Below are 19,165 nucleotides of genomic sequence, written 5' to 3'. Positions count from 1 at the left end.
AGTTTTTCAGCATGAAAAATGTTAAAGTAAACGTTGATAATGAATGTTAAGAAAAAAGAAACAAATTTTTATTTGTTTAATTTTCTTCTTAGGGACATCATCCTATTCTCAGCAAGGCTATGGTTGCGAATCAAAATTGTATAGCCTTGACCATGGCTATGAGAAACCACAAGACAAAAAAAAGAGAACCTCTGGCCTTGCCACCCTCAAAAAGAAGTTTATTAAGCGTCGGAAATCTAATAGGTCTGCCGATCATGCCAAGCAGATGCGAGAACTCCTCTCTGGGTGGGATGTTAGAGATGTCAATGCATTAGTGGAGGAATATGAGGGAACGTCAGCATTAAAGGAGCTTTCTCTACAAGCCAGTTTGGCTAGACCAGAAGCCCGGACATTGCAGAAAGATATGGCTGATCTTTATGAGTACAAGTATTGTACTGATGTAGACTTAATATTTCAAGAAACTTGTTTTCCTGTTCATCGTGCCATTTTGGCAGCAAGGTGTCCATTTTTTAAAACACTGCTTTCTTCCTCACCTGAGTATGGGGCAGAGATAATAATGGACATCAATACAGCTGGTATTGATATGCCCATGTTTTCTGCTTTGTTACACTACCTTTATACAGGAGAGTTTGGAATGGAGGACTCAAGGTTTCAAAATGTCGATATCCTTGTTCAGCTTAGTGAAGAATTTGGAACACCAAATTCCCTTGATGTAGATATGCGTGGACTCTTTGATTACATGTGTTATTATGATGTCGTCCTTAGTTTTTCTTCAGACTCGGAACTGGTTGAAGCTTTTGGTGGAAATCAGAACTGTTTAGATGAAGAGCTCAAAGCCCACAAGGCTGTTATTTCTGCACGGTCCCCATTTTTTCGAAATTTATTACAAAGGAGGATACGAACTGGTGAAGAAATCACAGACCGAACTTTGAGGACTCCCACAAGAATTATATTAGATGAGTCCATTATACCAAAAAAATATGCAAAAGTGATATTACACTGTATGTATACCGACGTGGTGGACCTCTCTGTTTTGCACTGTAGCCCCTCTGTGGGGAGTCTCAGTGAAGTTCAGGCTCTCGTCGCAGGGAAGCCAAACATGACCAGGGCAGAAGAAGCCATGGAACTTTACCACATAGCACTGTTCTTGGAATTTAACATGCTTGCACAAGGTATGAAGTTCTGGTTTTTAATTCTGATTTCTAGAATTATGTATTGATCTTCCAAATTGAAAACACAACTAGTATATTCTATGATTTCAGTGTTTGGGATATTACAGGGTCAGTTTTTTTGAACCTTCATTTATGACATCTGAGACAGATTGAGGGTCAGTATTAATGTGGTTCTTTATTTACTATTAAAATCAAGCATTCAATACTAGTGATTTAAGAGCATTAAATGAGACTTGAGGTTCTTCCTTCCCTAATGTAAGATGATAGGTATGGGAATATATAATTACCGACCTACACCCTCTCCACCCGAGCTTTGAAAGAGCCCAGTTTCCCACATTTTGAGTCTCATATTTATGTTCAGTACCTTGTTGATGTTTAAATGTTTGGATAAGAATAAAAATTCATTACAAAAATGAAGATAGTCACATTTAGATATGAATTTAGTTGAATCAGAATTGGGCAGGGCTTCTGATTTAAATTTTAAAATATTCCTTATCTTATTTTTAGATTCAACTTGTACATCAAGCCACAGCCTACAGCATGTAAAACACAGTTAGCACTAGATTCATGTGCCTTCTTCATTTAATTTAAACTGAAATTTTTTAAAATTAGGACAGCACGTTTTTTATGTTACAGGCAAACAAATTCATGAAAGTTACATTAAAAGATGTATATATCTGTTGGTAAATGTTAGAATCTTAACATTTCAGAGCTGGAGAGAGATCTTTTGTAGGAGAGCAAAGGTAGTTTGCTGTTTTGACAGTGCATTCTTAGCTTTCTGTGACCATATATTAAAAGAAAATACGCTATGTGACAGGAGACTGCTTGAGATTTTTAATTTAGCTAATGCATATTAGCTAAAAGAACATTAGAAGTTGCCAGTTAGAAGAGAATATTAATGGTCTCAGTAAGAGACATGAATTTAAATAAGGAAAGCTAAGTACTGAACTTGAAAATAATATGTATTATATGTTTAAGTCAGCCTATCAATAGGGCTTTGAGAAATTGAAAAATAGCCCCAGTTAAATAACAACATTAAGCCAGTCTCAGTGGTATGTGGTTGTACTTCCATCTACTTGGGAGGCTGAGGCAGGAAGATCACTTGAGGTCAGGAGTTCAGGGCTGCAATGAGCTGAGATCATACCTGTGAACAGCTACTGCACTCTATTCTGGGCAACATAGTGAGAACTCAGCTCTATTTTTTAAAAATCTTAGTAATAAAATGGGAAGTTATATAGAAGAAGACGTTGAATAAACATGAGTGGGAAAATGCTGAGATTTCTTTTACATAAAGAATCTTTTAAAACCTTACTTTACCATAATCCTTTTATAATAGATGTTTTATTTTATGACGACAATCAAAATGTCATTAAAATATTTTATTAGTTTAGAGTAAGAATCATTATATCAGTCATAGACTATTTAGATGTCAAACTGTAGGAAAAATATGTTATCAAAAATAGAGTAGCAGTTTAAGCTGCTGTTTTTTTCTGTAAAACCAAATTTGTCAGAAAATGCTTCTACAGAAAAATTTGAAGTTTGCTATATTACCAAAGAGATATAATAATCTTTATTTTCTGAAAATATTTTTATTTTTGATGGCTTTTAATAAGAAACAGAATTATATATACTTTGTATGAGAAAACATTCTTTAATATATGTTTTTTAAGTTTTGTTTGTTTGTTTTTAAAGACGGAGTCTTGCTCTTGTCACCCAGGCTGAAGTGCAATGGCGCAATTTCAGCTCACTGCAACCTCCGCTTCCTGGGTTCAAGTGATTATCCTGCCTCAGCCTTGTGAGTAGCTGGGATTACAGGCTCCTGCCACCATGCCCAGCTAATTTCTGTATTTTTAGTAGAGACAGGGTTTCACCATGTTGGCCAGGCTAGTCTCAAACTCCTAACCACAGGTGATCCACTTGCCTCGACCTCCCAAAGTGCTGGGATTACAGGCGTGAGCCACCGCACCTTGCAGGTTTTTTTAAAGTTTTAGATGCAAAGTAAAATTGTCAGCCAAGTCTAAGATCTTTGGTAATACTTGATTGTTTATCTAGAGTTTATCTTGAGTTAATTTCTTTTTTTTTTTTTAGTGTTTAGCTAAAAGTTATATTTTATCCAGTGTATTTAAAGACATAAAATAATACTTTTTGCATTACCTAATCTGGTTACTTAAAACAAGCAAAAAAAAACCTTGTGTACAAATATTCCCTAAATGTGAATATACATGCTCTTCTTTTTCCCTTTGTTATTCAAAATAGAATTTATTTTTGTTTTGTTTTTTGTAACCCATGTAGGGCATATCTTTCCCCCATACCCATGAAACATTCACATTAAGGTTTATAAAAGACTATAACTTTAACATAATTTTTACCTCATTTCCATAGGAAGAAGAATATTAGGTCACTTGAGGTAGGATTTTATACCATAAAGCTCAAGAGTTCAGGTTCTAGAACCAGACAGACTGGGTTTCAGTTCTTCTCTACTGTGTCTTTCGTTTGACCTTAACGGAGTCACATAGCCTAAGCCCCTCTTTTCTCATTTGTAAAATAAGGATAGTAAACCCTGTAAGCTATGATGATTAAAGGAAATAATGTATGTTAAATGATCTGAATAGTACCTGTTAACGTAGTAAACATTCAGTAAATTTTAGCTGCTAAACTATAATCATCACCACAACATATGTCTCTCACTCCCACATAGTTTTTTTCTAAAATAACTTTAAGTTTAAAAAATAATTTTACTAGGCCAGGTGTGGTGGCTCACACCTGTAATCCCAGCACTTTCGGAGGCTGAGGCAGGAGGATCACTTGAACCCAGGAGTTCAAGACCAGCTTGGGCAATATAGTGAGACCTCATCTCTACAAAAAAAAAAAAAAAAAAAATTGGCCTGGCATAGTGGCTCACGCTTGTAATCCCAGCACTTTGGGAGGCCAAGGTGGATGGATCACTTGAAGCCAGGAGTTTAAGACCAGCTTGACCAACATGGTGAAACCCCATCTCTACCAAAAAATACAAAAATTAGCCAGACATGGTGCTACACACTTCTAGTCCCAGCTACTCGGGAGGCCAAGGCAGGAAAATCCTTTGAACCCAGGAGATGGAGTTTGCAGTGAGCTGAGATTGCACCACTGCACTCCAACCAGGGCGACAGAGCGAGTCTCCATCTCAAAAAAATAATAAAAATACAAAAAAATTAGCTGGGTGTGGTGTCACACACCTGTAATCCCAGCTACTCAGGAGGCTGAGGCACTAGAATTTCTTGAACCAGGAGGGGAAGGTGGCAGTGAGCCAAGATTGCATCACTCCTCTCCAGCCCAGGTGATAGAGTGAGACTTTGTCTTAAAAAAAAAAAAAAAAAGGCCGAGTACAGTGGCTCATGCCTGTAACCCCAGCACTTTGGGCGGCCGAGGCAGGCAGATCACGAGGTCAGGAGATCAAGACTATCCTGGCTAACAAGGTGAAACCCTCATCTCTACTACAAATACAAAAAATTAGCCAGGCATGATGGTGGGTGCCTGTAGTCCCAGCTACTTGGGAGGCTGAGGCAGGAGAATGGTGTGAACCCAGGAGGCGGAGCTTGCAGTGAGCTGAGATTGCGCCACTACACTCCAACCTGGGCGACAGAGTGAGAATCCATCTCAAAAAAATAAAATAAAAAGGCAGTATAGGCAGACTGCTAGAGTGGTTTGGCAAGTGGGTAAAAGAAAGGATTCTTGGGGCCAGGTGCAGTGGTTCAAACACCTGTAATTCCAGCACTTTGGGAGGCCAAGGCAGGCAGATCACCTGAAGTCAGGAGTTCAAGACCAGCCTGGCCAACATGGTGAAACCCCGTCTCTACTAAAAACTACAAAAATTAGCTGGGCGTGGTGGTGCGTACCTGTAATCCCAGCTACTAGGGAGGCTGAGGCACAATAATTGCTTAAACCTAGGAGGCGGAGGTTGCAGTAAGTCGAGATCACGCCACTACACTCCAAGCCTGGGCAACTGAATGAGACTGTCTCAAAAAAAAAAAAAAAGAAGCCGGGCGGGTTGGGGTTCTTGGTCTACACAGAGATTGTGTTTTCTATCAGTAGGGAGGAGCAGGCAGTAGGCAATCTCAAGTAGATAACAGGGCCTCAACTTACAGGCCTGGCATTTAGGACTAGATTTAACTTCACTTGATTTTCATTTAAACATAACAAATTGAATATGTTTAATTTTATTTCCTTCAAAGCACTATTATTATAGTGAAGGAATAAAACAAATATAAACTCTCAAGGACAAAGAGACAAAGATACCTAAGAAGAAAACAACAATGGGGAAGAAGATGCTGAAATTTTGGAAAATGGAAAGCAGATAAGAGACTTGATTACTGGCTTAACAGAGGAGCAGCCTGTAATTAGATGCTGTAAAGGGGGCTACTGAGGAGAAGGAAGGCAGTTCACCTGTTAGAGCTCTGGCATGGCTCAGGCCAGGTGGAACTAAGTAGTCTGGAAAGAAGGGATATGCATAGCATAGAATTAAAAAGAGTTGATTATAAGTCTGAAAACTGAGTGATCAGACCCTCTCCCCAACCCTGGAATTCATCTTTATATATGGTATTAGAAAAGGATGTGGTTTTGTTCTTCTCCATATAGTGAACCAAGTACTCCCTATGAAAAAATCAATTTCCCTTCCTGATTTGTGCCACTCTTAAAGCTGCTATGTATGCATGGATTGTATTCATGCATCAGTACTGAGTCTCCATTTTGTCCCAGTGGTCCATTTGTCTATTCTTGCATTACTATCACTTGCAACTGCCCCCACAACAAAACACAGGAGACCTGAGATTTTCTAAAATTTTCTGAATTTTCTAAAGAAATTAGATTCCAAATCTAGAAATAGCTACAGAGGAGGATAGGGATGCGGCACAGGGTTGAAATCTATAATTATATGAAACCCTATGGTGAAATCACCTACTTCCTTAACCCCTGCTGTAATACCAGCCAGGCACAAATACAAGACGAAACTGGAGTCCTGGAAATGGTGAACAGCTCAAAAGTATATATACTTACAGATACTGATGTTTTGGGTTTCCACAATGAAATTACACTCAGGGGTTATACAATGAAAAAGCCAGCTTGCCTTCCATTTGTTTTACAGAGGAGACTACAGTCAGCAGGCCTGCCTGTGCAGCAGAGCTTTCAAACAGCTGTTTACTGCCTCAGTCTTACAAATGAAAACCCATCCAAGGATAACTGGACATTTGAGGAAAGCTTCCAAATTGAGATAGAGATCAGAGCAAAAAGAACAAAGTCCTGGAGGAAACAGACAATGAAGGGAGCAGAAGAAAAACTTCAGTAGAGGCCGGGCGCGGTGGCTCAAGCCTGTAATCCCAGCACTTTGGGAGGCCGAGACGGGCGGATCACGAGGTCAGGAGATTGAGACCATCCTGGCGAACACGGTGAAACCCCGTCTCTACTAAAAAATACAAAAAACTAGGCGGGCGAGGCGGTGGGCGCCTGTAGTCCCAGCTACTCGGGAGGCTGAGGCAGGAGAATGGCATAAACCCGGGGGGCGGAGCTTGCAGTGAGCTGAGATCCGGCCACTGTACTCCAGCCCGGGCGACAGAGCCAGACTCCGTCTCAAAAAAAAAAAAAAAAACTTCAGTAGAATCAAAATATCCTTATATAAAAGAACTTTTTATGGAATCAGTGAGACATAAGCAGGATGCTATTACAGTAAAAACAGGAGCTCTTCAAAATAAGATAGCAGAAATGAAAGATAATGGAAGCATTGAAAGGTACAGTTGAGGAAATCTAGAAAGTAAATAATAATGAAGAGATGAGTGGAGACAAATAAGAAAATTAGAGTATTCATCCAGGGTCTAATATCTAACAAATAGTGGCTTTAGATATATATATACCAGAGAAAAGTGAAGAGAAGGCAGTATCTAAGGAGTAATATAAGAAATATTTCCAAAACTAAAGGAATTTCTATATTAAAAGTTTCTTTTTCAGAACACTAGGGAAAAAGAGACAATTTTAAAATGTTTCAGGGAGGAGAAAAATTAGGTTCCATGCAAAGAAATAGGAATCAGATGGTATTGAAATTTTCAGTAGCAACAACTGAATACCACAATACAGTGAAGTAGTGCCTTCCAAAAGCTGATGGAAAATTATTTTAAACACAAAATCCTATATTTAGCCAAATAGTCAATCAAGTGTAAGGCTAAATAAAGGCATTTTTCAGTCATACCTCAAAAAACTGCCTGAGTAGGGATATTTCCCCTGCTTCCCCACTCAGGCAGCTGCTAGGAATGTATTCCACCAAATGACGAAGCAAACCAAGAACAAAGAAGTGAAGAATCTAGAAAATGGAGTCCAGCACGGAAAGGAAGCAAAGGGAGATCCCAGGCATCAGCCACACAGTAGGTCTAGTGGGCATTCAGTCTAGCCCAGACCGGGAGGGTGAAAGGCTCCAAGGAAAGAGGTGTCTGGGAAGAAATCAGTTACTTTCAATGTTTGAACATTAAATAGCAAATGACAAAGCGATTTTATGACTCTCGTGGTGCATTTATGAAGAATTAGCAATAGGTTCATAGAAAATGAAGCAAGTGGAAAAAGAAGAAATGAATATTTCCAAGATAAATTTAACCTTACATATGAAAGAATATATAATTTTAATACACAGCATGGCTCAGCTGTAAGCACTATTTAATTATAAACACTGAATATTGATTTAATAAAAATAGTAATATAGAGCGGTAAATACTAGAAGAAAGAGCTAAAGAATTGAGAGTAGTTACCTCTGGGGAGCAGAACTGAAAGTGGAAGGGATGTAGGATGGGGTCGGGGGCGGGGGGCGCTTAGGGTTAGCATTGTGTTACTACCAGACTTTTTAAATGATGAGCATATGCTACTTTGATTACAAGTTTAACTTTTTTTTTCTTTTTCTTTTTTTTGAGACAGTCTCGCTCTGTCACCCAGGCTGGAGTGCAATGGCCCAATCTTGGCTCACTTCAACCTCGGCCTCCCAGGTTCAAGCGATTCTCCTGCCTCAGTCCCCCAAGTAGCTGGAATTACAGGCGCCTGCCACCATGCCTGGGTAATTTTTTGTATTTTTAGTAGAGACGGGGTTCCGCTATGTTGGCCAGGCTGGTCTCAAGCTCCTGACCTCAGGTGATCCACCCGCCTCAGCCTCCCAAAGTGCTGGTATTATAGGCGTGAGCCACCACGCCTGGCACAAAATTAATAAAGATACGACATCAGTGCCCATAAGAACCAGAGAGACCAAGAGAAGGCCACAATCCTAAAGAACTGGAGACTTTATCATATCTTTGAGGTACAGAGGGCTGTTACTTACCTCCATTGGTCATCCTGTCAGCCTATGAATGTGGTGGGGCTCAGAGATTATTAACTAGCCTTTTCCCAGGTTTGGAAGTCATGAAGCTGTAACTCAGCTGTAACCAGCTCTTCTGACCCTAGCCCAGTAATTTGGGCATGGTAGGAGAAGGGAGAAATATGAGACCCAACTTCCAGGGATGAGGGTGGGAGGCTGTGGCCTACTCTTAGGAGCAAAACAGAAGACTAGTGATTGAAACATCAACTTGTAGGAGCCTCAGCTGTGAGCCGGATTTGTTGCTGAACAACAAATCATTACCCCTGACTTGGGTGGGGGGTCATGTGGGCTCAGGAGATTTAAAGCTGTGGGGTCAGGGATCTGGGTAGCTCACTCAAACTTTGCTTCAGAGCACTTAGCCAGAGAACAGGGGCTTTGTACTGTTTCAGCCATGGTTTCCTGAAGAGAGAGCATTCCTATATTGGTCATTTGACTTTTCAGGCTGCCCAGCATTAGGACCTTCTTCCTAGTCTCACTGTGTAGGTGTCATAGGAGGCAGAGCCCAACTCCCAGTAGAAAAGCCTTAAAGGTCATATACTTTCTTCTCTAGCCTTCTGTTGTCAGGGTTGGTGGTATAGAAAAGCAGGGACTATAGAGAATTTTTTCTGGAAGCAGAGTGGGGCAGCAACATCTAGTGGAAAAGGAGAGAAGGCCATGGCAGTGGTGCCATTGATGACATTCACTATCCAGGGACAGAATGTAGGAGCTTTAGTGGCCAGGGTCCCAGGGCAACTCAGGGTCTTCACTGGGCTTCTGTGTGGTGGAGTCCTCATTCTGCAGCCTTCCTTATTCCATGGCTACTGAGCTGGGTCTCCAGCTTTCCCCAGCAACACTGTGGATTAACAGTGTCCTTTCAGATGAATTCCTTTTCTCTAAGCCAACTAGAGTTGTTTTCCGCTATTGCAGTGTAAGAAGCCTGATTGGTAGCAGTACCTATATTTAAAAGACTAGCATTTAAAATTCCAAAAGAGATGACTAGATTGGAAGAGTCTCCAAAGAAGGACCACTTGTTTGATCACTTTGACTTTTCATAATGACCTTAGCATATACTGGGTAAACAGCTCTGAAAATATGAGAACAGTAAGAGTATACCATTCATTGGTAATTTTTTGAGGAAAAATTCATTGTTTAGGAGAACTGTAGATTAACTCATGAACTTTAACCATCCTTGTCATAAATACTGTTGACCTCAAAGCAAAATACCCCAGAATTAGCACCAACATCTACAGGCATATTTCCAGTGCAAGACATTTTACTGTAGACTTCAAACTGCAGATTTTGTTTTTTCATCTTGATCACAAATGCATTTTTCAATCTTTACAATATGAAATTTATTTATAACTTTAGTTCCAAAATGGACTCTGTAATGCATTTGCCCATATTTTTAGTCATAATGGATGTGATTATATTTTATTGAATTAAAAACCTACCAGAGAAGCAACTGAAAGCAATGACCTCGTTTTTTCCCTTAGCAACTTGGTCACTTTCCAAAAGTGTGTGACTTGAAACAAATGCAAAATAGCAAAGACTTACTGTCCCCACTCACTCATCCATTTCTCCCTCTTCCCAGCCTCCACTGTCTACATATGGACACTCTTCCCTCTGTCTCAGTTCTATCAAGTTGGTAGTTTATTTTACTTCTGTCTAGAATTGTTTCCTCTTCAGCAAATTTATCTGAATGGAATTCCTAGAGAAGAATGGGACCAAGCTAAAGACCATTATCAACAGATCAGAATAGTAAATGCAGGTTTCAAACATGCAACATAGATGAAGAGTTAATCTCAGTTTCGTGAATCTCAGTTCAAGTGACTCTGAAGTTGTTATATATCTCTAATCGTAATAAAATATAACATTTGAAAAACATTACTCAAAATTATGAGTACAGTCCTGAAGTATAATATGTAGGCCAGGCACAGTGTCGCATGCCTGTAATCCTGGCACTTTGGGAGGCCGAGGCCAGTGGCTTGCTTGAGTCCAGGAGTTCAAGATCAGCCTGGACAACAATGTAAGACCCCCGTCTCTACACACAAAAAAATTTTTAATAAAAAGATAAAAATAGGCCAGGCACAGTGGCTCACGCCTGTAGTTGCAGCACTTTGGGAGGCCATGGCGGGTGGATCGCATGAGTCTAGGAGTTTGAGAACATTCTGGCCAACATGGGGAAACCCTCTCTCTACAAAAAATACAAAAATTAGCTGGGCGTGGTGGCACATGCCCATAGTCCTAGCTACTCAGGAGGCTGAGGTGGTAGGATCTCTTGAGCCCGCGAGGTGGAGTCTGCAGTAAACCAAGACTATGCCACTGCACTGCAACCTGGGGGACAGAGTGAGACCCTGTCTCAAAAACAAAAAAATAAAAATTAAAAAATATAAAGTATAAGCTGGGCGTGGTGGCTCACGGCTATGATCCCAGTACTTTGTAAGGCCAAGGTGGGCGAATCATAGGGTCGGGAGATCGAGACCAGCCATGGCCAATATGGTGAAACCCTGTCTCTGCTAAAAATACAAAAATTAGCCGGGCATGGTAGTGGGTGCCTGTAGTCCCAGCTACTCAGGAGGCTGAGGCACAATAACTTGAACCTGGGAGGTGGAGTTTGCAGTGAGCGAGATCGCACTACTGCACTCCATCCTGGGTGACAGAGTGAGACTCCGTCTCAAAAAAATATATATATATATATATATTTTATTTATATATTATAATATTGCATGTTTTGTTTTAAAATTTAAATCATTTTTCATATAGACTACAAACTCTTCACATCTCACCTTCTGCTCTCACTTTTCATTTGTCTGGGGTGTCTTTGGTTTTGATCATTAAATGTCCAAATCCTACCCTAACCTTTAAGACCAAACTCACATGCTTACTTTCCTTGTTTTGCTTAGCCATTCCAGGTTAAAAGTATTTTCTACATCCTTAGAATTTCTAAAACACTTTTTTTCTTAGGGTTTTATATCTTCTAACTTGTTTTGGAATTACCTAGGTACCTGTCTCATTTCCTCTATCACTTAGTGTATTGTGTGCTCCCAAAGTTGTGTATCAAAATCTTGGTCATCTTTGAATAACCTGAGAACCTAGCACACTGCTTTGTTCTTAGTACACTGTCAGTTACATGTTTGGAATTATTTTTAATACCTTTGAAAGCTGAGTAACCTTTTCTTTAAAAAAAAAAAAAAGTGGGGGAGTGGGATAGCAGGGGTTGTAATAAATTTTATCCCTAGGAGTTGCAAACAAAATGAAAGCACTTAACCCCAGAATAGGAACAAAATATGAAGTGTTATTTATAAAAGTAAGTTTAGATATGGTCTAAATGGTATAACTCTCTACCATTTAATTCACGGTTTAAGTTCAGTGTCAGAAAACCTATCTCATCAACTAAGTGTTTACTTGTCAGTTCATTGATTTAAAATAGATTATCAGTTGAATTTAGAAAATCCTCAAAAGCCAGTTTAATGCTCTTCATCTTTTGAAGCCAAAAAAAGTTTAATCCAGAGGCAGTCTTTTATTCTGCACTGATTTATAATTTAGATCAAGGAACGAATTATGTATCTAAAATTTATTAATAAAAATGTATAGTAATAATGAGAATTAAATTTATGGGAAATTATATAACTCAGAATGTTAAGGTAACTTGGAAATTCTTAATCTAAATTAAGTATCTTTTTGTTTCTTACTTGTCCTGTTTATTAAGAGAAAAGAAAATTTTAAGGAGTTACCAGTATTTCTTTGTCTTTGAAAGTGGAATGTTTATTCACCCTTATTTGTATACTTAGAAGACATTGTATTGGCCTGGCGCAATGGCTCATGCCTCTAATCCCAGCACTTTCGGAGGCCGAAGCAGGCAGATCACTTAAGGCCAGGAGTTTGAGACCAGCCTGACCAACATAGTGAAACCCCATCTCTACTAAAAATACAAAAATCAGCCAGGCATGGTGGCGCACATCTGTAATCCCAGCTACCCTGGTGGCTGAGGCATGAGAATTGCTTGAACGGGGGAGGTGGAGATTACAGTGAGCTGAGATCCTGCTATTGCACTCCAGCCTGGGTGATAGAGCGAGAGACTCTGTCTCAAAACCAAACCAAAATAAAACATTGTATATAAATAAATTTTATAGCTTGTTATATGACTTTTAAAATGTAAATAAATATCAGGTACCTTGTAGCTATAACAAGAAATGATATCTCTAAAATATGCACTGTTAGTTTGTAGTAGAATCTATTAAATGTCTAAATTTCTTTTTATTTAAAATAATGCAAAATTGGCACGCTTGTAATCCCAACACTTGGGAGGCCACGGCAGGCGGATAGCTTGAGCTCAGGAGTTCAAGACAAGCCTGGCAACGTGGCAAAGCCATGTCTCTTAAAAAAAAAATACAAAGAAATTAGCTGAGTGTGGTGGCACACGCTTATTTTCTCAGCTCCTCAGGAGGCTGAGGTGGGAGGATAACTTGAGCTCAGGAGTTCAAGACAAGCCAGGCAACATGGCAAGACCACATCTCTAAAAAAAAATACAAAGAAATTAGCTGAGTGTGGTGGCACATGCTTATAGTCTCAGCTCCTCAGGAGGCCACGGCGGGCGGATAGCTTGAGCTCAGGAGTTCAAGACAAGCCTGGCAACATGCAAAGCCACGTCTCTTAAAAAAATACAAAGAAATTAGCTGAGTGGTGGCACACGCTTATAGTCGCAGCTCCTCAGGAGGCTGAGGTGGGAGGATAACTTGAGCCCAGGAGGCAGAGGTTTCAGTGAGCTGAGATCGTACCACTGCACTCCAACCTGGGTGACAGAGCCAGACTATGTCTCGAAACGAACAACAGCAACAACAAAAATTATACAAAGTTTAGTTAGAAGCTTTCTCAACAAGCAAAATCTTTTCTCTGATAATAAAATTCAAAAGATGGAGGGAGAAGGCAAAATAGCAGACTTTGTAAACTTAGGGCATCTCATTTGTCTTGAATTATTGAGATACATGTTCTTCACTACAGCTTGCACATATCACCATGTATATATGACTTTCAAGGTAAAATAGAATAATTAACATCAATTGAGGCCAGGTGTGGTGCCTTCCATCCCCAAGGAATACAAAATGAATGAAGTCTGACATACAGGTGATTTGGTATAAGGAAAATAGGACTGGGGATGAGGGCAATACTGACTAAAGAGGGAAAATGGCAGAAGGAAGGAAGAACTTCTGCATTGAACAAATATCCTGGCTTTTCAAACTCAGAGTTGAGGTAGAGTTGAAGTTTCTGTCTTAAAACCAAGCATAGGCTAGGTTCAGTGGCTCACGCCTGTAATTCCAACACTTGGGGAGGCCAAGGCAGGCAGATCACGCGATCAGTAGTTCGAGACCAGCCTGGCCAACATCGTGAAACCCCATCTCTACTAAAAATACAAAAATTAGCCAGGTGTGGTGGCGGACGCCTGTAATCCCAGCTACTTGGGAGGCTGAGGCAGGAGAATCGCTTGAACCCGGGAGGCAGAAGTTGTAGTGAGCCGAGATCGCACCGCTGCACTCCAGCCTGGGCGACAGAGCGAGACTCAGTCTCAAAAAAAAAAAGAAAAAAAGCATTGCTTTTATCTTCTAAAATATCCAGAGGAAGACTATCATGAGATGTAACAATTCTGTTTACTTCTAGTTGTAGAAGTGGAAAAGAAGCTATTCCAAGAATTAAGATAGATTGATAATGATATTACTTAGCTGTTACTGTGAAAACACTGTACTAAGCTCTTTTTATGGAATACCTCACATAATCTTTAAAGTAACCTATGTGGTAACTGCTATTATGCTTCCTGTAATAGAAATGAGGTAACAAATCCTAAGTTGCTACCTCTCCAAGGCTACTTCAACAGATCAAAAGATGAACTTCAAAACAAGAATGTATTGAGCACCTACTCTACACTCAGTGATCAAGCTTCATGTATACTTTGCACTTCAGCAGACTTTAGATAATACAATTGATAACATTCATAAATAAACCATCCCCTGTAATAACTCTCTAGTAAAACTTTACCTCTGAATTAATTCATTTCAAAAACAGTTCATTCTCATTGCTGGGTGAAAAAAGAAATGATACAGAAACATTGCAGAAAGTGTATTTTCGCCTACTAACAATGCTTTTCCCAAATCCTTTTTAGTGACATACTGTGAACAGTTTGATGGTTTTCCTTACAAATCTTTATATGTGCATGTCTGTGTGTATATTTAACGTGCATATCTTATTCTGTTATAAATAGCATCACACTATATATATTACTTTTTTTCAATAATAAACCTTGGGAAAATGTTTATGTCAGTATATATAGAGTTTACTTTTGAATAACTGATATTTTTTAAGTTACTGTCTAAAAGTATAAGTAATAGGTCAGGTAGTCAGATAACACAGATACTACTAAAAGTGCTTAAGAACTATAAAATCTCACTCCTCTGTGATAACTACTATCAACAAAAAGTACCTTTTTGGCTAGGTGAGGCGGCTCATGCCTTTAATCCCAGCACTTGGGGAGGCTGAGGCAAGTGGATGGCCTGAGTCCAGGAGTTTGAGACCAGCCTGGGCAACATGGTGAAACTCTGCCTCTACAAAAAAAAATACAAAAATTAGACAGGGCACAGTGGCTCATGTCTGTAATCCCAGCATTTTGGGAGGCCAAGGCAGGTAGATGCTTGAGTCCAGGGGTTTGAAATCAGCATGGATAACATGGTGAAACTCCGTCTCTACAAAAAGAAAAAAAGCCAGGCATAGTGGTACACACCTGTGGTCCCAGCTATTTGGGAGGCTGAGGTGGGAGGATCAGGAGCCCAAGAGGCAGATTGTAGTGAGCCAAGATCGTGACACTGCACTCCAGCCTGGGTGACAGAGTGTAAGACCCTGTCTCAAAAACAGAACAAAACAAATTTGACTGGGCATGGTGGTGGGTGCCTATAGTCCCAGCCATTCAGAAGGCTGAGATGGGAGGATTACTTGAGTCCACCAAGGTCAAGGCTACAGTGAGCTGTGATTCAGCCTGGATGACAGAGCAAGATCTGTTTCAAAAAAAAAAAAAAGGTACCTTTTTATAAATAATATTTTCAGAATACCGACTCTTAGTTCAGAGTATATATATGATGGGACTGCTAAAACTCTCAGTGAATATTAACTGTCCAGAAACTGCTTGGCTTCAACCATGTTTTTATATGTTTAGTCTCTTGTAAATTAACGTGGGCTGGTCTTACTAAATACGTCTCCACAAGGGGATTATTTGATATATTAAAAGACTCTGAGCTCTGTTATGATCCTTGGCACTAAAACATTTTTATTTATCTCATACTTAGTGACGTTTATGTTTATAAAACATCTGACAAATACACGTGTCATAAAATTTACAGGTGAAATATACATACATCTGACAAATGCACGTGTCATAAAATTTACAGGTGAAATATACATCTGAAAGTAGTGCCAAAAAACTGAAAATATATTTGCACACTTAAATGTCTTTGTTTCTAGCGATATTCATCTTCAGCCTGAAGTGGTTTGTTTGGTTTTTATATTGGGTTTTCATTGTCAGTGTTCCTTTCTAATTGAAGTTTACATTGTTTACATTAAAGAACAATGCTGAATTTTGAAACCGATTCACTAAATTATCTCTGGAAAATACATGGACATTACTTTGTGTTTCTAAATCTTTTGACATCTGAGCTTGTATCTATTATGAGCAGTCAAATTTTTCTAAGCTAAACTGCATGATTAGTTGTTATGCCTCATCTTAAACCCTCGATTGATAGTTTTTTGTTTATAAATATGAACAGTAAAAATAGTAAGAAGCTAAAGTTTTCCATGGTGTGAACACCACTTCTAATCTACATTTTGATGTCAAATTTTTAGAGGCAGTAGATTAAATAAAAATAGATGGATACAGTATTACAAATATCATCATCACATTAGGTCTGGAAACGTGAGAACAGCTGCTGTCCTAGTTTTCAAGCAAATAAAGGTAACAGTGGGACATTATTGGGCCTAAAAAAGATATAGCCTATCAACTCAAGCCCCTTTGTATAGAGTTAGCACCATGATTCCTATACTCACTCATTTAACAAACACTTATTGAGCTCTTACTGTATGCCAGATCCTGAGATTAAAGTAATGAAAATGATAGTCCATCAGTCTGGCCAACATGGTGAAACACTGTCTCTACTAAAAATACAAAAATTAGCTGGACATGGTTGTGGGCTCCTGTAATCCTAGCTGCTCGGGAGTCTGAGGCAGGAGAGTCGCTTGAACCTGGGAGTCGAAGGTTGCAGTGAGCTGAGATCATGCCACTTCACTCCAGCCTGGCAACAGAGCGAGACTCTGTCTCTACAAAAAAAAAAAAAGAAGAAGAAAAGAAAAGGATAGTCCAGTGTTAAGTACTGATAGGCAGCTACAGTGTGAGTGCCCTAATAGAACACTGGATGCTGGGGGAGTACCTAGGAGGGCGAGAAGCCCCAGACCCCAGTATGGAAGGGGAAGGCAGGAGAACATTATCAGCAACTTCCCAGAGAATGAGACCTGGATAATGAGTAGGAGTTAAGCAAAGATTGGAGGTGAAAGGGAGCATATCAGGCAGCAGGAACTGGCCTAGAGAAAAATGAGAGCTAGGCCTTTTTGGCTGGAGAGACTGAGGTTGCAAAGAGAGGTATGGCAAGAAATGAGGCAACAGAGGCAAATGGCTCTAAGATAATTCAGTATACTAAACTGAGATAATTGGCTTTATCCTCACTATGGTAAATCTTGTGGCCTGATTACATTTGTATTTTCCGAAAGCTCTCTTTGGGTGCAGCATGCAAAGACCATAAGAAATGTTCTAAAAATAGTGGGGGCTTTAAAAGTACATACATTCTGCTGTAAGTAGATGAAATCTGTAAATTTTATATCAGAATTACTAATTCTTTTTAAAAGGTTTATGCTGTATGTAATAATTTGTTCAGGAGAATTTGTGGAGCACCTGTTCTTTCTCAGGCACTGTTGTCAAGGACTTCACTCATGTTGTCCTCTATGGTAGGTTTTTCCTCCATTTACAGCTGAACTGGGGATTAAAAATATTGTCACTCACCTAAGTGCTGGGATTACATGCCTGAGCCACTATGCATGGCCAAGACTATTAAAAGGGACAGAAACTTGAAAGATATACTTCTATATGGATAGATAATCTTGTACCACATGATGTTGTTTCAGTCAAGAGCAGACCACATGTACAACGGTGGTCCTATAGGGTTATAAAATACTTATTTTCACTGTACCTTTTTAATGTTTAGATGTGTTTAGATGAACAAATACCATTGCATTACCATATTACAGCTAGAAAGTGTTAAGGCCAAGATTTGAATCCTGGTCCCTGTGATTCCAGAGCTACTCTTTCCCAGGTAGGGGAAGAGGGAATATGATCTCTGAGAAGAAATCATCTGTGAGGTGCACTGTTTTGAAGGGAGCACATGATCATATGTAAGAGGTAACCAACCAGAAGATATCAGAAAGTTTTCTGAAAAACATTTTTTTTTTTTTTACATACAGAGTTTCAGTCTTGTTGCCCAGACTGGAGTGCAATGGTGCGATCTCAGCTCACTGCAACCTCCATCTCCTGGGTTCAAGTGATTCTACCTCAGCTTCCCAAGTAGCTGAAATTACAGGCGTCTGCCACCACTCCTGGCTAATTTTTTGTGTTTTTAGTAGAGATGGGATTTCACCATGTTCGCCAGGCTGGTCTCGAACTCCTGACCTCAAGTGATCCACCCCCTCGGTCTCCCAAAGTGCTGGAATTACAGGCGTGAGCTACCACGTCTGGCTGAAAAACATAATTACATAACTGTACCCCAAAAGCTTTGGTTTTTCCCTTCAATGATATTCTTTAATGCCGTTATAATAATTTACTATTCATCACTAGTGGGGTAATGGTCTAAGGATAGTAAACAAAGTATAGGTGTAAATGGCTAGCTTTTGTTTTCAAAGAGTTGTGAACTGCTGAATTTTTCAGCTACTGAGTAGGAGGATTGGTGTTTTTTTTTTTTTTTTCGGATCATGAGGTCAGGAAATCGAGACCATCCTGGCTAACACGGTGAAACCCTGTCTCTACGAAAAATACAAAAAATTAGCCAGGCGTGGTGGCAGGCGCCTGTAGTCCCAGCTACTCGGGAGGCTGAGGCAGGAGAATGGCCTGAACCCGGGAGGCGGAGCTGGCAGTGAGCCGAGATCGGGCCATTGTACTCCAGCCTGGGCGACAGCGCAAGATTCCGTCTCAAACAAAAAAGTATTGTTTTTATTTAACATTTTAATAAATCTGTGACAGGAAATTATACATTTGGGTTGTCACTGTTTCTGTTCTCATTACAGATGTTTGACTTGCCCTGCTCTCTTCAAACTACGCTCCCTCCCTTCCCCTTTGCACACCCCGCAAATCCTGTGCTTGCTTTGGTGGTAGAATACATCAGTACAGTGGGTACCCTTATCAGGGAACTTTGATTATAATAATAGCTGTCATTCATTTACCATAAGGTAAGCAATGGACTAAGAGCTGTGTGCATATTATTTAATCCTCAAAGTAACCCCCTAGGGTAGATGGTATTATACACATTTTTCAGATAAGGAAACAGGCAAAGATTTCACACATCACACAGCTAAAGAGAAT

General features: G+C 39.7%; 1 protein-coding gene across 4 annotated transcripts in view; it reads left to right on the top strand.

The window, feature by feature from the left end:
- BTBD7 (BTB domain containing 7) overlaps positions 1-19,165 on the top strand; it is a 106,666-nt gene that overhangs the window by 42,808 nt on the left and 44,693 nt on the right. For 3 of the 4 annotated variants that reach the window (XM_005562066.4, XM_073998137.1, XM_073998136.1), the window contains one exon: positions 93-1,172. In XM_005562066.4, the coding sequence (XP_005562123.3) occupies positions 93-1,172 (1,080 nt within the window). Of the gene's footprint in view, positions 1-92; positions 1,173-6,291; positions 6,484-19,165 lie in introns of those variants that run through there. The other variant, XM_015454146.4, reaches the window with a different exon arrangement.

The sequence above is a fragment of the Macaca fascicularis genome, chromosome 7 (assembly GCF_037993035.2).
Source record: "Macaca fascicularis isolate 582-1 chromosome 7, T2T-MFA8v1.1".
Lineage (NCBI taxonomy): Eukaryota > Metazoa > Chordata > Mammalia > Primates > Cercopithecidae > Macaca > Macaca fascicularis.
Note: the sequence above shows the minus strand (reverse complement) of the source record. Positions and strands in the feature narration are given on the sequence as shown.